The sequence below is a fragment of the Stegostoma tigrinum genome, chromosome 30 (genome assembly GCF_030684315.1).
Source record: "Stegostoma tigrinum isolate sSteTig4 chromosome 30, sSteTig4.hap1, whole genome shotgun sequence".
Classification (NCBI taxonomy): domain Eukaryota; kingdom Metazoa; phylum Chordata; class Chondrichthyes; order Orectolobiformes; family Stegostomatidae; genus Stegostoma; species Stegostoma tigrinum.
The window spans coordinates 32,929,778-32,952,661 of record NC_081383.1 but is presented as its reverse complement, the minus strand read 5'-3'; the positions used below and the strand labels follow the sequence as shown (position 1 = coordinate 32,952,661).

The 22,884-nt window shown below is 41.0% G+C and overlaps 1 protein-coding gene across 3 annotated transcripts in view; it reads left to right on the top strand.

Annotated features, from left to right (window-relative positions):
• shdb (Src homology 2 domain containing transforming protein D, b) overlaps positions 1 to 22,884 on the top strand; it is a 274,286-nt gene that overhangs the window by 78,532 nt on the left and 172,870 nt on the right. For all 3 annotated transcript variants that reach the window (XM_048559431.1, XM_059638557.1, XM_059638558.1), the window contains exon 3: positions 425 to 554. In XM_048559431.1, the coding sequence (XP_048415388.1) occupies positions 425 to 554 (130 nt within the window). The remainder of the gene's footprint in view (positions 1 to 424; positions 555 to 22,884) is intronic.

Genomic DNA, 22,884 nt, shown 5'->3' with positions numbered 1-22,884 from the left:
AACCAATTGCTAAGACCTATAAAGATTTGAAATCTCCATTTTTAAGGGGTCATAAGGAATACCAAAAGAATTGCAGTAAATGCATTACATTGCCAAAAAGCTATAATGCACTGTACTTATCAAGGCTCGAATGAGCTGTATTAGTTGACATTAGTTACAATTGCAGAAAGGCCACTATGAATGGGTCTCTAAGATTCTGGATTGTATGTTGAATGCCTGTGGTGAGCAGTGATATTTTATTAGAGCACTATGGACTGTTGACACTTAGAATTTACAGGCATCTATGTAGAATGCCCATCCAAATGGGAAATCATAAGCTAAGTTGGTCCTAAACTGCCCCCAAAAAAAGAAATCAGGATGATTTGCTAGGAAACATCCATGTGCCATATGTTGAGTCACTCACCAATGAACTTTCTTTACCCAGACTCTGACTGATGACGATTATTCCGATCCATTTGATATCCGACATGAATCCAGAGGAGAGATGAATGACAAAGAAGAAGTTGAGAACAATGGCTACATGGAGCCATATGAAGCGCAGAGAGTTATAGCAGGTGGGTGCAATCCATTTTTTAAGGCTACTTGGCAAAGATACACGGTGAGGTACTGTCTTCTGTGAGTGCTTCTGATGTTTATCTGAAGGTCAAAGGTTTAAATTCCTGGTTGACTTTAATTTCCTGTTTGAGTACTGCATTCAGCAGAGAAGCTGGTATCAGGGAAGGTTAAGGGGAGAATTAACAGAGCTGCTCAAAATTCCGAGAGCTTTTGATACATTTTACATTGCAAGCTGTTACGGTATAGAAGGATCTGTTTGAAAATGTGTTGGAAGCAGATTCAATGTTAATTTTCAAAAGTAAATATAGATTTGAAAAAAAAATTAAGATTTGTAAGCAAGGAGCAGCGAAGTGCCACTCATTGCACAGATCTTAGAGTCAGCATCTGCAGATTGTCTGAACAGCCTCTGTTTGTGATGCCATTCTGTAATGTATTGTCTAAATATCATCAACTAACAACAGAATTCAGAGATAATAGGAAGGGTCTAGGCCCAAATGTCAGCTTTCCTGCTCCCCTGATGCTGCTTGGCCTGCTGTGTTCATCCAGCTCTACAGCTTGTTATCTCAGAATTAAGAGGACTGTTTGCAGAGCATTTTGAAGTCTATAATGATCTTTTTCTGAATACTGTGTTAAAGTCTCCAACTGAAGTTCTTCATTAAAGATTATAAATGTTTTCAAAGTTAAAGTAAAAGTTTATAAGGACTTGAATTACATTCTGAGAGTCAGGCAGTTCTTGGTTCCAATACCACTGCACCCCACCAGCTGGAGCTTCACAGAAAGCAGTCTTGAACTGCCAACCTCAGCAATGGATGAGCCAAGGAAAGCTGGTGCTGAGCTTTTTCACAACAGCTACAAAATATTTTTCAAACTACTTTCCTTATGACCTAACTAATGAAGAGGTCTGTGAATTTTAAAATTTTCTCCATTTATGGTACCTTTGTATTTTGCAGTCTGTTCACTTTCCATTATCTCTCAATTTACACCATCTTCTCTCTTGCCATTTTCAACAACTGCATGTCATTTTATTTTAAACATTTGTTTATGGGATATGGGCATTTCTGGCTATGCTACCACTTATTATTCATTGGACAGAGTTAACCACATCCCTGTACATCTAGGGTCAGACATGGACCAGACAAGACAGATTTTCTTCCCTAAAAGGCATTTGTGGAGCAAATAGGTTTTGACAGCAATTAGCTAGCCAGCATTTTATTCTAGTTTTATATTAAAGTCAAATTTCACTATCTGTCATGGTGAGATTCAAATTCTTGTTCCCAGAATGCTAGCCCAAGTTTCTAGATTATAAGTCCAGTGGTATTGCCACTGTCCTGCTACCTTTGTTAGAGTCATAGAGATGTACAGCACAGGAACAGACCCATCAGTTCAACTCATCCATGACGACCATATATCCTAAATTAATCTAGTCCCATTTGCCAGCATTTGGCCCATATCCCTCTAAACCCTTCCTACTCATGTGCCCATCCAGATGTTTTTTAAATGTTGTAATTGTACCAGCCTCCACCACTTCCTCTGTCAGCTCATTCCATACATGCACCACCCTCTGCATGAGGAAGTTGCCCCTTAAGAACCTTTTTAAATCTTCCCCTCTCTTTAAACCTATGCCATCTAGTTTTGGATTCCTCTACTTTGACTATTTTGACCCTTTGTCTAGATTTACTGAAATTTCCACTGGATTGAGCAATTCAAGGGTATTTAATTAGCTATAAACTATATTGTGATATTGTGAGGTTGCGAAAGGCATTTCATAAATGAGAGATCTGTTTGTCTTAGTTAAAGAGACCATTGACTGTCAGTCAGGATGATGGGAAACAATAGAACTTTGCATAATATTTTCAATTCACTGAACTGATTGATAGTTGCTTGACTGAGAGACTCACTGTTACAGTTTGAATGCCTTAATCAAGGCAACTGGAAAATGGCCATCTTTTGCAGAATATGATCCTAAAAATCCCCTTAATCCAATGTCCTATAAAAAGATATCTTGCTCAATTCTCCATAACAAGCTTCTGACCATAAATACCATCAGTTGTCACTGGTTGGAGTGTTGTAGAGTCTTCTGAGCTTCTGAACTAAATCTGATTGGATTATACTGAAGTGATTTATAGTATTGTACCAGTGTTATGTTCACTTTATGTTGTATTTAATCTGGGTGGTGTTTAATATTGCAATCTTTCACTCAGTTAAAAGCTAGCAAGCAATACCAAGTTCTTAACTGTTTTTTTAATCACTCCAGGAAATACTTACCTCCAATTGTTGATGCCAAGTAGTCTCCAAACTAGTGGAAAATCTACCACTTGTTATTTAATAGCACTCAAAATCAACTAATTATTTCCACTATGTCTGTTCGCTAAATGAAGAGTCAAATCTGGGCCGTGATCTTAAACTGCCAGGGGATAAATGCAGGAATATTCTCAAAATGCCAAGTATGGTGAAGCAGCTCATGTATAAACTGGGAGCCATGGAAGCATCAGACCACTTTAGAAAGTAAAATCAAATGTTGACTTTTTAGAAATTAACACCCACACTCAGACATCTTATTTTTAACCGTGCCTTAAATTTAAGTAAATTCTTTCACAAGTCACAACCAAGCTTGAACCCAAAAAGCTTAAAATCAGAGATAACAGTGTGGAGCTGGAGGAACACTGCAGGTCGAGCAGCGTCAGGGGAGCAGGAAAGCTGATGTTTGCCTAGCATCTTGTCCTGTACAACGTAGCACCCCAACCCCTATATTTAATGAACTGACTCATAAAGTTGTGTACGAAATGCCGCCTTCACCACCCTGTCTACCTGTAACTCCACTTTCAAGGAACAATGAAAGTGCACCCCAAGGTCTCTTTATTTGGCAACACACTTGAGGGCCCTATGGTTATGTGTACAAGTCCTTCCCTGATTTGCCTTACCAAAGTGCAACACCTCAAGTTTATCTAAGTTAAACCCCATCTGCCACTCTTCGGCCCATCTGATCAAGGTCCTGTTGTACTCTGAGGTTACCTTCTTCACTGTCCATGACACCATTAATTTTGATGTTATCTCCAAACTTAGTAACCATTCCTCCCATGTGCACATTCAAATCATTTATATGAGCGACAAAAATCAATGAATTCCATACTGATCCTGGTGGCACATCACTGGTCACAGGTCTCCAAGCAAACAAACACCCTCTGCCACCACACTCTGTCTCTTACCTTCGAACCAATTTTGTATCCAAATGGTTAGTTTTCCCTGGATTCCATGTGATCTAACCGTGTTGAACCTTGTCAAACTTCTTGCAGAGATTCTTATAGTCCACATCCACCATTCTGCCTTCATCAGTCTTTTTTTGTCACTTCTTTGATAAACTTGATCAAATTAATGAGACGAGATTGCCCGCTCACAAACCCACGTTGACTATCCTTAATCAGCCTTTGCCTTTCCAAATACATGCAAATCCTGCCCTTCAGAATCCCCTCCAACAACTTACCCAACACTGATGTCAGGCTCACTGGTATTTCATTCCCTGGCTTTTCCTTACCACCTTTCTTAAATAATGCTTCTAATGTTGCATCCAAAGCTCTCCCCCAGCCAACACCAATATTAATGTTCATTATTTGTCTGGTCCACTTGTACACACAGTGTCCAGCACGCTTGCTCATGTATCTTTGTCAGTGCATTTCAAAATTATTTAATTGTGTGAAACTCATTGATATAATTAACTTGACAACATGAAAAGAGGACAATTAACCCCTTGTGAGGAACTAGAATCAACAACATGCATTATGTCTCAAGGACGTTTTGTGTGTACCATCAGACACTTTCCCAATCAAACTGTTTTACATTGGGTCTTTGGTAAAATTTAATATGGACATGTTGGTTTAATACTGAGATCGTTAGAGCTGTGAAAAAAAACAGACAGCAGACTCTGTAACTGCTCATCTCCCAGTTGACACACATCCCTGTAACGTTCAGAGTTGAGGACAAATATCAAAAGTTAATAGCTAAGAGGGAAGAGAATTGTCTTCTGGAGGAAAACAAAGATGCTCAGGCAGTCCTTTTGATGTGTGATTCTCTCAGGTCAACAGAAGAGTATACAGCAATGTGTGTTACCGTAACTGCAAAATGGAGGGTGAACAACGTCTGTGGATATTGCAGGATTGTACATTTTTTCTATGGTACTGCATGATATATCTATACTGCTTCAGACAGACTGCAGGGACGTGCATCACCTCCATTATGTAACATTAGTGCACATTGTTTCTGTTATGTTACATGGTGTATATTGTATCCTGTAAATTAGGTTATGTGAAGAAGTGTAAATTGCCTTTTATACTTAGTAGTATCCAATGGAAGGACTATAATATGAAGGGGAAAACAACAAAGGATGCTAATGGCTTGTATCCAGCAGCAAATTTGAGGCATCCTTCACAGAATTGAAGTTTAACTATTTTAATTCTCCCGATCCAATCTTCCCGCTAACCGTTCTTCCACTGGCATTTGCTTAACTGTGGAGGACACAATATATAGAGCAGCCTATCTAGTTTGTACCTCCAAATCTGTTCCCATTATCGCCCTAACTGGTTTGACAGAGGCCTATGATTCTGACGCCAAATTGAGCCATCTGGATTTAAAAGTTCAACCGCAGGGAGCCTATTTGTTTAGGGATGCCAATTTGGTACAATCTGAGCTCAGCATGTGGCAGTGGATAAACTGGTTAACTTTGGGTCACAAAATTCTGGAATTCTAATTTGTATTTAATGGAAACTGGGGAGAAATTATTTCAAATTCCTTGTTTTTAAGACCTCTGCACTCAGGGATTAAAATTGTTTGGAGCTCTCTGCTGTCAGGTGACCTCCACACTCCCAACTTCTGCCTTTCCCACTGTTGCTATAAATTGAGAGAATGCATTTCACAATGATTGAGGAAGAATTTATTCATACAGCTCAGCAGGAGTCAAACTACTCAATGATTTATAGTGACTGCAATGTACTTTCATTCTTGCTAAAGTGATGGGCAGTACAGCCTCATTCTGAGTTGTCATTTTGTTTCTGTGTTCTATTATAATTGATACACAGATCTAAGATTTTCTGCATTTCCTTACATTGTTTAAAGAGTTAGAAATGCCTGTGTCCACCTTTATAATGGAAAGCGTCCAAGCTAACATTGTGGGTAAAGTTAATTTCAATGCGACTAGTTTACATAGGCAGCTTTCATTATTAATGTGGACATAGGAATGAATAATAAAAATATCAAAACAAATAGCATGTATGATTTTAATATTGAGACTGAATTGTATCTGCCTGATCTGGTCCACTGCCTCCCTTCCCCAGAATGCTGCAGATGGGTTTGAGAGTCCTGGTTAATATATCAACTCAGCATTTGGAACACCATTGGATATCAACCACTTAGTAAAAGAATCCTTCAGGAAAGGCTGAAATGTTACACAAGCTTTTTATTTCTTTATTTTTTGATTTTTTTTTCCCCTTAGAACTTGTATTGAAGAATCTGCACCTAGATACCTTGTACCATAAGAGGCAACTTGTAAATTTTTCATGTAGTCACTTGAGTACATGCGACAATAAACTAGTTAAATTCAATTCAATTCAGTGAATGGAAAACGGGTGGAAATGATGACCTACTGGTATTATCACTGGACTTTTAATGCAGAGATGCAGGGAATGTTCTGGGAATGCATGGTTCAAATCCCACCACAGCAGATGATGGAATTTGAATTCACTAATTAAAAAAATCTGGAGTGAGGAGTCTAATGATGACCATGAATCTGTGGTCAATTTTTGGAAAAACCCATCTGGTTCACTAATGTCCTTTAGGGAAGGAAACTGCCATCCTGACCTGGTCTGACCTACGTGAGTCCAGACCCACTGCAATGTGGTGACTCTTAACTGCCCTATGGACAATTAGGGATGAGGCAATAAACGCTGCCTAGCCAGCAACATCCTCATTCCGTGAATAAGTTTAAAAAAAATGTTGGACAGCTCTGATCCCAAAGCAAAACCTAACTTGGTGGATCACAGGTTTTAATCTTTATCCCCCAATTTGTTGACCATTGTAGTCAGTCACTAAACGTATTAACACGACTGTGGATACACTTGTAACAATAGAACGTTGAAGGTGATTAAACACAAAATTAAAAAAAGTAAGCTTTTTTATGTTATGTAAGAACTATTTGAAATAGCCATGTTACAAATATCAGATATAAAGAGTTAACACTTTTACCCTCGGTTAGAGCTCTACAAATACTCAAACTTCAAGTGAAGGGTCACACTGTTTCCTCTTTCAAGGTACTTTTCCGTTGGTACGGCTGTAATTCACTTCTTTTTAGCAAACTTCTACATTTACTCAATGTCTCTTCCCGAGACCCTTAAGCAGCTCACGTGTTATGTTGGGTTCCTTGAATTTCTCTCTCACAATTTCTGGTTTCTGTAGCTTTTGTCTTTATGATATGAAGCTACTTAAGACTTCTTTCCCGCTACTCTGTTTGGTAAGCTACTAAACTGCACAGCTCCTGTTACAGGCCCTTCTTCTCTGAAGAAACTATTTATTTCTGTAAAAGAAACCTGTGCACTTGCTGACCCACTCAGTGGTTCCACCTTTCCAAAGGAACTGTTTTCTGTCAGCTCCTCCACCTCACTGTCATAGAATGCTCTGTTGCTAGATGTCCATGGCTTACTGGAGTTGTGCACTGGGAGTCAAACTTTGTAATTCCCAAAGTCACAACAAACGTTAAGATTCAATGAAGCTGCCAAAAATGTCAGTTTACCGTGCTAACCAGGATAAAAGCGAACTTCACACATAGCAACAAAACATTACTCTTATCTCTTCAAATTTAACTTTAACAAAAACAGTAAAAGACAGGATTTCTAATTTATGTAATTTAAATTTTACACGTTGTGAAAATTCAAACATGAAGAAGCTCACACAGAAAAAGAAAAGTAGGTAAACACTGAGTTAAAACAGTCTAGTCAGATGAAGACAGTCCTACAGCAGCAATCCAAAGTCAGAAAACTATGTGGGTGAGTTCGACAATCTTTTTCCTGTCTGCAGTGATACCTTGATGTAATCTGCATGGTGATGATCAGGCTGAATTTCACCAGTTGCTTGGTTAGACCTGGGATATTCCTTTTTCTTATGAGCTTTAGCATTCTTCCTTTCAGCAGCTCTGAACGTAGTTTTCCTCCGCTCTGGTGAGGGAGGCTTCAGAGTAATGGAACAGAGACATAGATGTTGATATTATAGGCCTCTAGGGCTTCTGTCTTCTGTTTTTATTCCCCCTCACAGGGAAACTACAGTGAACCCAACCAGAGGCTGTTACTATGCTGAGCTCTCCTGGACCCATAATAGTGGGAGTCAATCCAAAAGACTACCTCGAGAGTTGAACTGTTTGTGTGTGGTTGGTGCCACTTTGCCTGGGTCACGCAAAGTAACATTGTTGCATGTGTATCGGTTCACTCTAATTGCTTTACAAGCTGAACACAGCTTTTTCTTTCATTTAAAGCAGTGTCCTTTTTTCACATTTTTGATGTACAATTCAAAAATCAAAAAGATATGATCTCTTAGGCCAATGCATAGCTTTATTCTCTCTCTCCTACCGTTGTTGCTAAGGCACTGAACCATTCACCTTAAGAGTTTAAAAGCCTCACTTAAATGCATCTAAACAAATTACCAACCAACATAAAACCATTGACGTGATCATGAAACTAAAACTATGCCTTCTCTTCGTGACACACTCAGTGTAGAAATATAAAACACACTTAAAGATATAAATTTTTCCTCTTTAGAACACAAGATTCTAAAGAATAATGACATTGCATAAAGCTTCAGCACTAATAACCATCCCTCCTTCAACTAAATTCAAGTTTTACAATAGCTTGTAATTAGACACTTGGACAAAATGTTTCTTAGATGGGCAAAGTGCCCAACTCACCATGCAGAAAGCCATGATGAGAGACACTGTGAACTTGATTGAAGAGATTGTTCTGGAGATGTTCCTAAATGTTCAGAAGCAGAGACTTAGTTCCAAAATAAACTACACCCGATGTAACTGAAGGCACTGCTGTAACAGTGGACTGAAGGGGACAGTAGGGCATATGCAAATTGACAGATGTAGAAGTCTAAAACAATTTTAGGCAGAGGTTCCAAATATGGATTGAGGGCCTTATAGCATTCTAAAATTTATGTTTTTGGGACGAGAGGTGAGGGAAACATTTTACAATGTGATATATGAGGCAGAGTTTGCTGAGGTAGTTATCCAGCGTTAATAATATACTTTAGTCACAATAAATTTAGTTAGATTCAAACCAGGACCTCCAACAGTGGAAGGCCAGACTTTCTACACAAGCTTGATAGTTGTTTTTTCTGTTGTGCATTTTGATTTATCTTCTGTTTCTCCATTGGTCCAGCATTCTTGTGTGTTGCATTATAACAAAGGTATGTGTGGTTAGTTGCACGAATTGAATGATTGGGAGCACAAGTGAATGTTTCATTCAAAAGCCTAGTTTGCTTACCAGATGCTATGATTGTCAGAAAGCTGTAGTATAAAGAGATTTGGCTGTCCTCATGCATAAATCGCAAAAAGCTAGCGACAAATTCGGCAGGTAATTAGGAAGGCAAATGGCCTGTTGGTCTTAATTTCAAAGGGACTTGTGTATAAAAATAGTAAGCCATGCTCAAACAAATCAAGATACTAGCTATATCAAGGTTGCACTTGACTAACTGTGGCATCAAGGATCTCTTGCAAAACTGGAGTCGAAGGGAATCAGGGAAAATCTCTCCAGTGTACCATGTTACGAAAGAAGACAGCTGTGGTTGTTGGAAGTTCTTCATCTCAGCTCCAGAACATACTTGCAGGAGTTCCTTAGGATAGTGTCCTCAGCACAGCCATATTGCGCTGTTTCATCAATGACCTTCCCTCTATCATAAGGTCAGACATAAAAATGTTCGTCGATGATTCCACAATTTTCAGCACCATTTGCAACTCCTCAGATACTGAAGCAGTCCATGTCCAAATGCAGGAAGACCTGGACAGTGCCCAGGCTTGAGGTGAAAATTGTCAAGTAACATTTACACTACACAGGTGCCAGGCAATGATCCTTTTTAACAAAAGCTATTCTAACTGTCATGCCGTAACATTCTAATGGCATTACCATCAGTGAATTCCACACTCTCAACTTCCTGAGTGTTACCATTGACAAGAAGCTAATCTGGACTAGCCATATAAACACAATGACTGCAACAGCAGGTCAGAGGCTATGAATCTTGCGAAGAGTAACTCCCCTCCTGCATCCCCAAAGCCTGCCTATAAGGCACAAGTCAGGAGCATGATGGAAGTTTTCCCATTTAACTTAGACATAGAACATTACAGCACAGTACAGGCCCTTTGGCCCTTGATGTTGTGCCGACCTGTCAGACCAATCTGAAGCCCATCTAACCTACACTATTCGATGTACGTCCATATGCTTGTCCAATTATGTCTTAAATGTACCTAAAGTTGGCGAATCTACTACTGTTGGAGGCAAAGCGTTCCATTCCCTTACTACTCGCTGAGTAAAGAAACTACCTCTGACATCTGTCCTATATCTTTCACCCCTCCATTTAAAGCTATGCCCCCACATGCTCGCCGTCACCATCCTAGGAAAAAGGTTTCCCCTATCCACCCTATCTAACCCTCTGATTATTTTATATGTCTCAATTAAGTCACCTCTCAACCTTCTTCTCTCTCTAATGAAAACAGCCTCAAGTCCCTCAGCCTTTCCTCGTAAGACCTTCCCTCCATACCAGACAACATCCTAGTAAACCTCCTCTGCACCCTTTCCAAAGCTTCCACATCCTCCTTATAATGCGGTGACCAGAACTATACGCAGTACTCCAAGTGCGGCCGCACCAGAGTTTTGTACAGCTGCAGCATAACCTCTTGGTTCCGGAACTCGATCCCTCTATTAATAAAAGCTAAAACACTGTATGCCTTCTTAACAGCTCTGTCAACATGGGTGGCAACTTTCAAGGATCTGTGTACATGGACACCGAGATCTCTCTGCTCATCTACACTACCAAGAATCTTACCATTAGCCCAGTACATTGCATTCCGGTTACTCCTACCAAAGTGCATCACCTCACACTTGTCTGCATTAAACTCCATTTGCCACCTCTCAGCCCAGCTCTGCAGCTTATCTATGTCTCTCTGTAACCTACAACATCCTTCGTCACTATCCACAACTCCACCAACCTTAGTGTTGTCTGCAAATTTACTAACCCATCCTTCTACGCCCTCATCCAGGTCGTTTATAAAAATGACGAACAGCAGTGGACCCATCACCGACCCTTGCGATACACCATTAGTAACTGGTCTCCAGGACGAACATTTCCCATCAACTACCACCCTCTGTCTTCTTTCAGTAAGCCAATTTCTGATCCAAACTGCTATATCTCACACAATCCTATTCCTCCGCATTTTGTACAATAGCCTACTGTGGGGAACTTTATCGAACGTCTTGCTGAAATCCATATACACCACATCAACGGTTTACTCTCATCTACTTGTTTGGTCACCTTCTCAAAGAACTCAATAAGGTTTGTGAGGCACAACCTACCCTTCACAAAACCATGCTGACTATCCCTAATCAAATTATTCTTTTCTACATGATTATAAATCCCATCTCTTATAACCTTTTCCAACACTTTACCAACAACTGAGGTAAGGCTCACTAGTCTATAATTACCAGGGTTGTCTCTACTCCCCTTCTTGAACAGGGGAACCACATTTGCTGTCCTCCAGTCTTCTGGCACTATTCCTGTAGACAATGACGAGTTAAAGATCAATGTCAAAGGCTCAGCAATCTCCTCCCTGGCTTCCCAGAGGATCCTAGGATAAATCCCATCCGGCCCAGGGGACTTATCTATCTTCACCCTCTGTAGGATTTCTAATACCTCTTCCTTGTGAACCTCAATCCCACCTAGTCTAGTAGCCTGTATCTCAGTATTCTCCTTGACAACATTGTCATTTTCTAGAGTGAATACTGTCGAAAAATATTCATTTAGTGCTTCCCCTATCTCATCTGACTCCACACACAACTTCCCACTACTATCCTTGATTGGCCCTCATCTTACTCTCGTCATTCTTTTATTCCTTAAATACCTATAGATAGCCTTAGGCTTTACCCTGATCCCATCCACCAACAACTTCTCATGTCTCCTCCTGGCTCTTCTGAGCTCTCTCTCTAGGTTTTTCCTGGCTACCTTGTAACCCTAAAGCGCCCTAACTGAGCCTTCACATCTCATCCTAACATAAACTTTCTTCTTCCTCATGACCAGAGATTCCACTTCCTTCGTAAACCACGGCTCCTGCGCTCTGCAGCTCCCTCCCTGCCTGACAGGTGCATACTTATCTAGGACACACAGGAGCTTTTCCTTGAATAAGCTCCACATTTCTAATGTGCCCATCCCCTGCAGTTTCCTTCCCCATCCTATGCTCCCTAAATCCTGCCTAATCCCATCGTAATTGCCTTTCCCCCAGCTATAACTCTTGCCCAGTGGTATACACCTATCCCTTTCCATCACTAATGTAAACATAACAGAATTGTGATCGCTATCACCAAAGTGCTCACCTACTTCCAAATCTAACACCTGGCCAGGCTCATTACCCAGTACCAAATCTGATGTGGCTTCGCCCCTTGTTGGCCTGTCTACATACTGTGTACTACATACTCCTGCACACACTGGACAAAATCTGACCCATCTATAGTACTCGAACTACAGTGTTCCCAGTCAATATTTGGAAAGTTGAAGTCCCCCATAACAACTACCCTGTCTCTCTCACTCCTATCGAGAACCATCTTTGCTATCCTTTCCTCTACATATCTGGAACTTGCTTGGAAAATGTTGCTTCAACAACACTCCAGAAATTTAACAGCAACCAATTTAAAGCAGCCTGCTTAATTGGCACCACATCCACGAGCATCCATTCCCTCCATTTTCAGTGCTCAGTGGTAGCAGTATGTACTATCTGCAAGACACATGTCAGAAATTCATCAAGGTATTTTCCAATCCTGTGACCACTTCCATCTAGGTGGACAAGGTCAGTAGATATACAGGAACACCACCACCTGCAAGTCCCCCTTCAAGATGCTCAACATCCTGACTCGGAAATGTATCGCTATTTCTTCAGTGTCAATGAGTCAAAATCCTGGAATTATCTCCCAAACAGCATTGTGATGCAACCTACAGCACATGGACTCAGCAGTTCAAGAAGTAGCTCACCGCCACCTTCTCCAGGGTAACCAGGGATGGGCAATAAATGCTTTCCCACCAGCCATGCCTCCCCGCATTGAGTGAATAAAAATAATCAAAATAACAAGGATGGCTTGGATGACAATTGAAAGAGGATTTATTCAGAGTATTATTTTGTGCTTTTCTTTGGTCAGATTGGACCAGACTTCATCTGCCAGCCCAAACTAGTGTCTGCAACCCTGCTGAATATTTCACAATATATGGGCAGATGTCTGCCCTTGTGTACTACAATCAATTATAAATGTACATTTGTCTTATCCTGGAGCACTATAGCTGTCATCTAATCCCATCATGACTAAGAATAGTGCATTAATGTGCAGTCGTTCTACAGTGTCATTAAACTGCCGAGTACAGAGGCTCCCCTTTTGTGTTTAACAAGATACAAATTGTCATGTCACTCTATTGTCATTGCCCTCCCCTTTGCATTTTTTCTCTTCCCTTTCACCGAACGCAATCAATAGATGCTGTTACATTACAGTGGTGTAGCTGACAGAAGACAGCCCAGTTTCTCGCTATCTCTTCATACGCCTCAGTTTAGACAACGCTCTGCAAAACATGAAGATGCTTTGCTATTTCCCACCATCTGCAATCCAATATCAGGGAAGTGTATCATCAATGTGCCATCAACCGTCTCTCCCCTCCGGCTAAGGTTGGTTCCTTTACAATTACAGAGCACACAGAAGTGAGTTTGTGAGCCTAACATTGAATTAAAAGTGCCTGTTCAGCATCAACCCAAGGGATTAACGGGGATAAGTTGCTCAACATTGAGCTGTCATTGCCTGAACTGGTGGCCGTGGCAGATTCTCTAGTAACCTCAAACAGGCAATTGTTTGGTAGACACTTGTACAAGAACGAACTGTTGGGGGTCTACAGGGAGAGAGCAGGGAGAATTAAACTAAATGGGTAACTCTCAGAAAAAGCTCATGGCACTATCAACACCCTTTCTCTCCCACCCACCTCCACCTCCCCCACCAACAATAAGGCATAAATGTCACCTCCTCCACACTTCACATCAGCCCTGATGAAGTGTGATCTCGACTCAAAATGTTAGCTTGCTTTCTTTCTATATATACTGCCTGACCTGCTGTGATCTCTAGCATTTTTTTTAAATTTTCAGGACCAAATGGCTTCCTGAATTGTATAATCTTATACCTCATATTTTAATTGCCTAATGGTATATGTGGCAATCCATCCTTTGTTCAGTATCGTCTATGTAGTGGTCAAGTCCACTGAACCAGCTGAGATGCCTTGTGAATATTCATTGCCACTGTTTCTCCTTACTGGCATTGGTCTAAGCCACTGATACCAATTGGGAACAATGTATTCCATGGTACTTAATAGTTAGTTACATTATGTATGAAATAAATTATAGTATCTTGTGAGACTATCAGCCTTCTCTTAATGCCAAGTACACAATACCCTTTGATACATGGACTTGGCACATGAACTGGTCTGGAGGAATGACTGAAGCACACGGACATGTGCTGGTTTGCTCTTCCCACGGAGAGTGCTTTTAACATCCCCATGGGGAGTGCTCATCTCATGAGATAACAGTGTGGAGCTGGAGGAACACAGCAGACCAGGCATCAGAGGGGCAGGAAAGTTGGTGTTTTGCGTCAGGACCCTCCTTCAGAAATGGAGGAAGGGGAAGGGAGCTCTGAAATAAATAGAGAGGAGGGTGATAAGTGAGTGCAGGTAGATGGTGGTGGGGATTGGTCAGTCAGGTGGGAGGAGCAGATAGGTGGGAGAGAAGACGGGAAGGGTGTGTCAGGTCAAGGAGGTGGAGATGAGAGGGAGGGTTGGACAAGGGATGAGGCTGGGGATGGAGAGATTTTGAAACTGGTAAAATCCACGTTTAGGCCATTGGGCTGTGGGCTCCCAAGGTGCTGCTCCTCCAGTTTCTGGGTGGTGTCATTTGTGACACTGGAGGAGTCTGTTAACCCTGTTAGGTACCAAGTGCCTCATACAACAACAAAACCTCATGCAATATCACACACGGGAAAGCACAACGGCTAAATGGTTCAGAGGACGGTGAGATAAGCCAGAGGAGTCACTGTGAACACGGTAAAAGTAGCACACTGCTTTCTGCTCCACACATTACACAAAGCAGAAGTATTCCAGATTGCAACTTTGGTTGATGCCTTGCTTACTGATATCATCTGATGGGCTGGGAACAAATCTACAATTAACATGCGTGGTCCTGGCTCAGAGACAAGATACTTGGCCCCAGTTCCCAGTGGAGACTGAACAGCACTCAGCATAAAATCAATATCTTCAAACAATGAGGGGAAGAAATTTGTAGAGAATAAAATTAGTGCATTCCATCAGCTAAATCCTATTGGTCTTCATTCTAATGATACTTTATTGATCTCCAGTTGGGGTGCTGACTTTCTGTCTTATGTTTTATACCTACTCATGTACAGAAAATGTAATTAATTCAAAATTTCAAACCTGAGACTGCTTTAAAAGGAGCCTTGATGGCTTGCGGAGAGAGATTTTGAATTTAAAAGGCTCCCCTGTGCAATGTTTAATATTTTTTTATTGCTCGGGTTTTGAATGGAAATTGAGTGCAGCATTGATTAAAGAAGAGCTCTCTGTTGCAGTGTGCCATCTCCAGTAATATATTCATCGTTATTTGATTCTCAACTAGAACATCATTTCAAAATGGATAAGCAGTTTTCAAAGTCATCAAGAGGGTGGGGAGAGGGCTGAATTTGCTCCTGTTCATATTCTTTTGAATGTCCTGGTGAGTACAAAGCAGGAATTCCGACAACCCATTTATATTGAAGGACTGGTTTTATAGTATAGCCCGGGGCTGCTCTTGGTGTGAAATGCAATCCTTTTAAGGCTCTTTTATGTGAGAAAACTGAAGCTGACAGTGAGCACACAGTTCGTCTCCTGTCTAGTTGATGAGCGTGCAGAAATGAGCTAGCTTTCATTAATCTAGCACTAAAGAAAGATGGACTCACATTTATATAGTATAGTTCACAATTTCTTTGCAGTGTTTTACAGCCAATTCAGTAATTTTGAAGTGTAGCTACTGTTATAATATAGGGAGACCATAATCCCTGTGTCTTACCAGAAATGAGTGCTCCTTCGGTCGGCAGTGCAGTCACAGTATATATACAACTGATCCAAAGGACTTTGTTTAGAGAAGCAAATACACAAAAACATGAAATCCTACTTCAGATTTCTGCTGTATTATTAAGGATGAACTTGCTAAATGTGATGCAAAATAACATCTGACTAGGAGAAAGTGATTACAAGTTCCAGCATCAGTCTTCTGAAGCAAGCTGGAAACGGATTGTGGAAGCTATGCCCAGCTAGCTTCGTTGGTAGTAAATGGTGCACTTAAGCCAAGTGTTAGGGTCTCAAATCCCAAGGTGGGTGATGATTTGTTTCATTGATTTACCAAAGAATGCATTCATTTCTTGAATATAGAATTAATCTTTTTGAGAGTATAAGCAAAATCATTTTTAAAAAAATAAAGTCCAAAAGCATTGGAGGATTCCTACGTATAATGAGAGAAACATTTTGAGGAAAGCTCATTGCTCATGATTTATGTTTTAATTTCAGTTTGTACCTCAAAGTCTAATTCCAGATGTCTGGCTGGTTGAAATGATAAGAGTCTTGCAGATAGTGTCAGTCACAGGGAATCAATCTGTACATGGGCGGGAGTGATTTCCCCCAAATGTGCAGCACAAAAATAGCCAGCCATGTAGGCAACACAACAGCCTCCCTCAAACTGCAATGTGATAATGATAATGTGATTTAGTTTTTCAGTTGTTGGTTCAGGGCTAAATAATAGATAGTGGGGAGAACTCCTCTGCTCCTCTTTGTGATAGTGCCTGATAGGGATGGGTGGTTTAAAACTTCGCCTGAAAGACAGTACAGACTGGATCCCTGAAGAGTGGTGATCACTGCCTGCTTGACACTCTGCCCCTTTTCTCCTACCTTGTGCAAGAGCTGTGCATTCCTGGCCACACTTCCAATCTCAAAATTTGCATACGCATAGGGACAGATTCAAGAATGGCTTTTTCCTCACTATTATCAGACTTTTAACTGGACCTCTTAAATGTTAATTTTGATCTCTTTCTCTGTGGTTGTAACGCTGTATTCTGCACTCTATTCTGCCACCTCAATGCATCTTGTATGGTACGATCTGTCTGTACAGCGCATAAAACAACACTTTTCACTGTATCTTGGTGCATGCAACAACAATAGAACAATCAGTCAAATAGGGACTCTTGAGCAATGAGTACTGACCTAAGATTCTGCCATCACATTGAATGATTAGTGCTTGGAGACAAGCCAAACCCTTTTTACACAGCAAATAAGATAAGGGCTAGGATGGGTCAAGTGGAAGGGATGGTGCGAGGAGTGTAGTCAGATCAGAGTGGAGTCGCGGTGGGATGTTTGAGTTTTAGGCTGTTCAGGAGTGGAAGAAAGTGTGTCTATAGGTAGTCATGAGGTGGACAACAAGTCAGTTTAATAATTACCCAGGAGTTGATGCAGATTTTAACCCTTATTACCTTTCCTAAATGAAAAATGCCTTTTGCATTGGGACCACTACTGTGGAAGAGAGAGAGCTCCACATTGTAACCGTGTAAGCATTGAGGAACTGTAACCCTCCCTGGATGCCTGATCCTCCTGTTTGCGACTGGATGCCATCTCCAGGGAGTGAAATTATCTCCACTGCCTGTGGAAACTAAAGGTCAGCTGGAACATCCTGGCAATCCTTGGTTGAAATGTGGTCATTTTATGACACAATCTGTCTATGTCAACAAAAACAGGTCCAATATGTTCCAGCCAGCCCCTATCGATTTACAAAAAGTGTACTGGCTGATGTGATGGGATAAAGGGGTGCCTGAGGTCAGAATAAAATACATTCCTTTTTGTAGCTCTGTTCATCTATACAGAATAAAACTGTTCTAACAACCCGAATGTTAATGTTGTTATGGACCATACTAAACCCCCTCAATATATTCAGAAGATAGTCTAGACCCCTAAGTTTTTCTTATTTTACTGGTAAATGTAGAGTGTTGCTTTTCAGATGCAATTTGAAAGGCCAAACTGCAATATTAAGCTAAACACACTATTTTTATAATACAACTAAAATAACGATATTTCTATCAAAATGCTTAACAAAATAATAGCTATATCAACTACTACTAAACAGTAACTGTTCCAATATAGTAAAATCCCATGAATGCACCTTTGGCAAAAGGCAAATTTCAGTAAAATAGATTCTCTTACGGGCAGTTCTGTAGGCCAGGAGGAAAAATATCAAGAGAAAATCTCAGAGAGAGAATTGAGCATGGGAAGAGATGTACTGCAGCTTCCAAACCCAGCTTTAGACCCCAGCAACTGCTATTAAAGACCTAAAACTAAAAATTCTGGTTCTGTGGGAGCTTTACCCCATCTATTCAGGCCGCTTCTGTTTTTCCAACATTAAAAAAACTCTTAAGGCCGACTAGCTGTGTCCTTTATTAGATTCAAAGGGGTAGCTTGTCACCTCCGTCTTAAAACCTCACTTTAAAACAAAAGGCAAAATACACTTCTTAAGGCATAGAATCATCACAACATTACCTAGTTGCCTTATTAACTGTTTCAAAGCTCTTCCCAATTTTAGGAGAAAAGGCACCCCTTTGTTATTCCCTCGATTTATTTTTTTTCCTAATTTTTTTTTAAAGTTCATTCAAGGCCTGGGACGTTGCTGATCAAGCACCATTTATTGCCTATCCCGAATTGCCCAGAGGGCAGTTCAGTGTCAACCACATTACTGTGGGTCTGGAGTCACATGTAGGCTAGACCAGGTACGCATGGCATGAGTGAATGAAATGTGTTTTTCCCAACAGTCAATTCATGGTCATCATCAGATTCTTAATCCCAGATATTTCATTGAATTTAAATTCTGCCATCTGCCCTGGTGAGATTTGAACCTGGGTCCCCAGGACATTTGCTGCGTCTCTGGATTAACATTCCAGCAATAATACCATTTGGCTATCACTTCCCCTCTTACTAACTTGTCCTTGACGGTTCCATTCCGTGAAGTAGAGTGTTCAGCTTTATTTTTAAACCAGTTAAGAAACTAGAGGAGATCATTCATTGATTTTCCATTTCCCCTGTAATTGACGGACTGCCTCCTCTCAGTGTGTGCTTTCCCATTACTCACTCTGATCAATCACATCCAGTCACTAGATATGATATCCACACTATTTGTGCAGCATTGGATTCCTATTTTGATATGTACTGGATATGCTTTAGGTTCTAATTCACCTCAGTACCTTGATTGCGCTGGTCATATCAGATCAATAATGGTCACTCTTGGACAATTCCAGTTTCTCAATTTGCAACTTCCTTAAAACAATCCCAAATGCACTTACAAAATTGATTGGTTAAATGTTAAAGTCCCTCCCACGTATCATATCTTACACTTTAGCGCAGCAGTGTATAATGTTCACGCATCAAGTGGGAGGTAACACTCTGGAATACATCCGCGTCGTAATACGCATGAGCTTCTCCTCCAGTGGGCAATGGGAGCCATTCTGATTTTGTTTTTTTTCTTTATTCATTCACGGGAGGAGGGCATCACTGGCAATCCTAATTGCGCAGAGGGCAGTTAAGAGTCAACCACTTTGCTGTGGATTTGGAATCACATGTAGGCCAGACCAGGTAAGGATGGCAGTTTCCTTCCTTAAAAGGGATTAGTGAAGCAGATGGGTTTTTCCAACAATCAGCAATTGATTCGTGGCCATCATTAAACTCTTAATTCCAGATATTTATTGAAATCAAATTCCATCATCTGCTGTGATGAGATTCGAACCCCATTCCTCAGAATGTTTTATGGTCTCAGGATTAACAGTCCAGTGATAATGCCACTAGGCCATCGCCTCCTCTCTTAAAGTTTCCCACCTGTGGCTTGAACATTCACCTGGTTTACGAACCTGAATCTAAGTCACTGAGGCTGTTATTCTTCCATTATGCTCCTTCTTGGAGGTGGCTCATTGGTTGGCACTGCTGCCTCGCAGCGCCAGAGACCCATGTTCGATTCCACCCTGAGGCGACTGTCTGTGTGGAGGTTGCACATTCTCCCTGTGTCTGTGTGGGTGTCCTCTGGGTGCTTCAGTTTCCTCCCACAGTCCAAAGATGTGCAGGTTAGATGGATTGGCCATGCTAAATTGTTCATTGTGCCCAGGGATGTTGGATGGATTAGCCATGGGAAATGCAGGGTAACGGGATAAGGTAGGCGTGGTGAGATGGTGGGTTGGTAGGGACTAGGTGGGCTGAATAGCCTATTAGCACGCTGTAGGGATTCTATGAATTCTTTTTCATCACTTATACATAGTGACAGTGTGTATAGCTTCAATTTGTTCATCCGAGAAGCATGGACCCACATGAGCTTGACGTGTCAGTGTTATCCATTCTACATTGCTTCACCCATATGGCTAATCTTTCGAGCTGAAGACAAAATTTGAGTCTCAGTTAGTCAGCTGAGCATGCAGAGGGAAGACTGAAGAGATAACAACAAATTACAATATCCAACAACCTGTCACCCACCTAGAAAATACACTGACCATCAATACATCAAGCTATTTATCAAACGGTTCGAAAGCTTTTGCCTCAATTTAGCCCAAACTTCTATTCCACACAGACTTTTCTCCCCTCCTGTTTTGTACATTTGAGTCTTTGATTCTAATACCTGTAATCCTACCTTAGTTGATTGAAAACAGACACTGTATTGCTTGGCCCTCCAAGTCCTGTTTGACCCAGAACTAGACCACATAGTTTGGTTTTAATTCCATCAACAGGGAACCTTCTAAAATACTCTGAAACAACCTGTTTGAATATGTCTTAACACACATCCTACACAGATGCATTTGACCCTGGACCTTCTGGCTCAGACTTGGGACACTACTATTATGCTTCAAAACCCCTAATCAAGATAGCTGTGATACTCATTTACTTGTTAATTGGCAATGACCTCCATAGGGTCATACAGCTTGGAAACAGACCCTTCGGTGCCAACCAAAATCCCAACTGCCTAATCCAGGCCTATATCCCTGCAAACCATTTCCATTCATGTACTTATCCCAATGTCTTTTCAACTTTGCAATTGTGCCCACATCTACCACTTCCTCAGGAAGTTCATTCCACGTGTGAACCACCCTCTGTGGAAAAATTTGCCCCCTTTTTTTACCTCTCACCTTAAAAATATGCCCCCAATCTTGGAAAAACCCCCATCCTAGGGAAAAGGCGCCTACTATTAACCTTACCTGTGGGAAACATGCAATCTTGACTCTTCAACCGAGAAGTTGTTACCAAGAATTTAGGTAGGGATGAAACACAAAATTCATACTGTACCACAAATCACTAAGCTTTTTAAAGGGCTTTGCCTCAGTCTAGCTGAAACACCCATCCAGTATCAAAGTCCATTCCACTTTGTGCTGTGCATAGTTTGAGATCAACACTTATGAGTTGGGCTGGATATTCTAATTATTTTACTCTGTTGAAGCAGAATTTGACATATGAAAAGATATTTATTAGATTCCTCTCAATCACACTACACAATAAAGTGAGCCTAGTCATGCCAATTTACTGGAGCTTAGATTGACGAAAGGATGACATTAATTTATTGCACAGTGATTTACATGCATTACACAGCGCTTAACCCTTTCAATCCTGGTAGATCTTTCCAGCTAGCACAAATTCAACTCATCCAACTGCTGAGATTACACTAATTATTTATATGGTCATAAAGCTGAAAATGCATAAGACCCAATGATAAAGTCACCACAAATGATGTAAGAAATTTTGGTTGAATTGAGAAAATTTTTAGTACTGCTTTCTGATCTTTCTTAGCTCACCTCTGATTAGTTCAGTAGAAATTTACTCTAGGGATAACACTGGAGGAACACAGCAGGGCAGGCAGCATCAGAGGAGCAGGAAAGTTCCTGACCTGAAACGTTGCTGTGTTCCTCCAGCTCCACACTGCATTGACTCTGACTCCAGCATCTGCAGTTCTTACTATCACTGAATTACTCTAAGGGGTTATTCAGTAGGATTGATGCTTCACATCAGTGTCTATTCTTTTGTGTATTCGCTCAAATAAGCTACTGCAGGCTACCTGAGTTCCAAAACTGTCCACTCGATGCTGGCAAAAGCAAATAGTCCATTGCAATCAATTAATGGTGACCAACTGCAAGAACACGGGCTCATTTCATGACTCCCCTAGCTGAGGTCAATTGTCACACTCTTAAAATCTCCCCAGAAGGGAACACGAGGCTCAGCGCAGACTTGAGGGAATTGAAGTTGGTGCATTCTTTCCATAGCTCTGAATGCTACTCTGACCTATAGCATTTACCAGCCTCATGGGGTCAGGTGAGCCTGAATCTGCCTTCAGCTTGGCTGCATGGCAATGGAAGCACTATGTTTGAAACTCCCAGAAGGTTCTGCCTGCTTCACTGCAATAGGTTGGGGGATGCTGACCTAAATTTGACTGCTTGTTTTACAGACTAGTCTGTGGCCATTATGCTGACTGTCTCCTGAAATTTGATAGGAATAAAGGCCTTTAAATGTGTGATTAAGACAATCCTGGTGCACTATCGAATCCAGCCTCTTTAATAATGTGAAGCCCTGGCTTACACTGACCCCCAAGGTCTGGCTTACTGTTCCCTTCAATATTGATGATAGAAGTTAGGGGTGTGCTGTCCATTGAGTTGGTAATCAGCTCAATCAAGGGACTGTGGTTTCTTTCAGTTAAATGGGAAGCCAGTTGAGAATTTGGATTCTTTTAATTGGGTTGTATGGAATTCCTGGCTTTGTGCACTTCTTCTGAAAGGGCCTTGCAGTAGGATGTGATCCAATCACAGACCTAAAACATTCTGCAACACACAGCAGCTTTAGTTTTATCACTTATAGATTCGTAAAATGTCCCATAATTCATTGCCCTTTTCAAAACCTGATGTAACTTTAGATAGACCTGAAAGCTTTCAGTTTGGTCTAGTGCTGAGTTAGCTGGTCCTAGCCAGG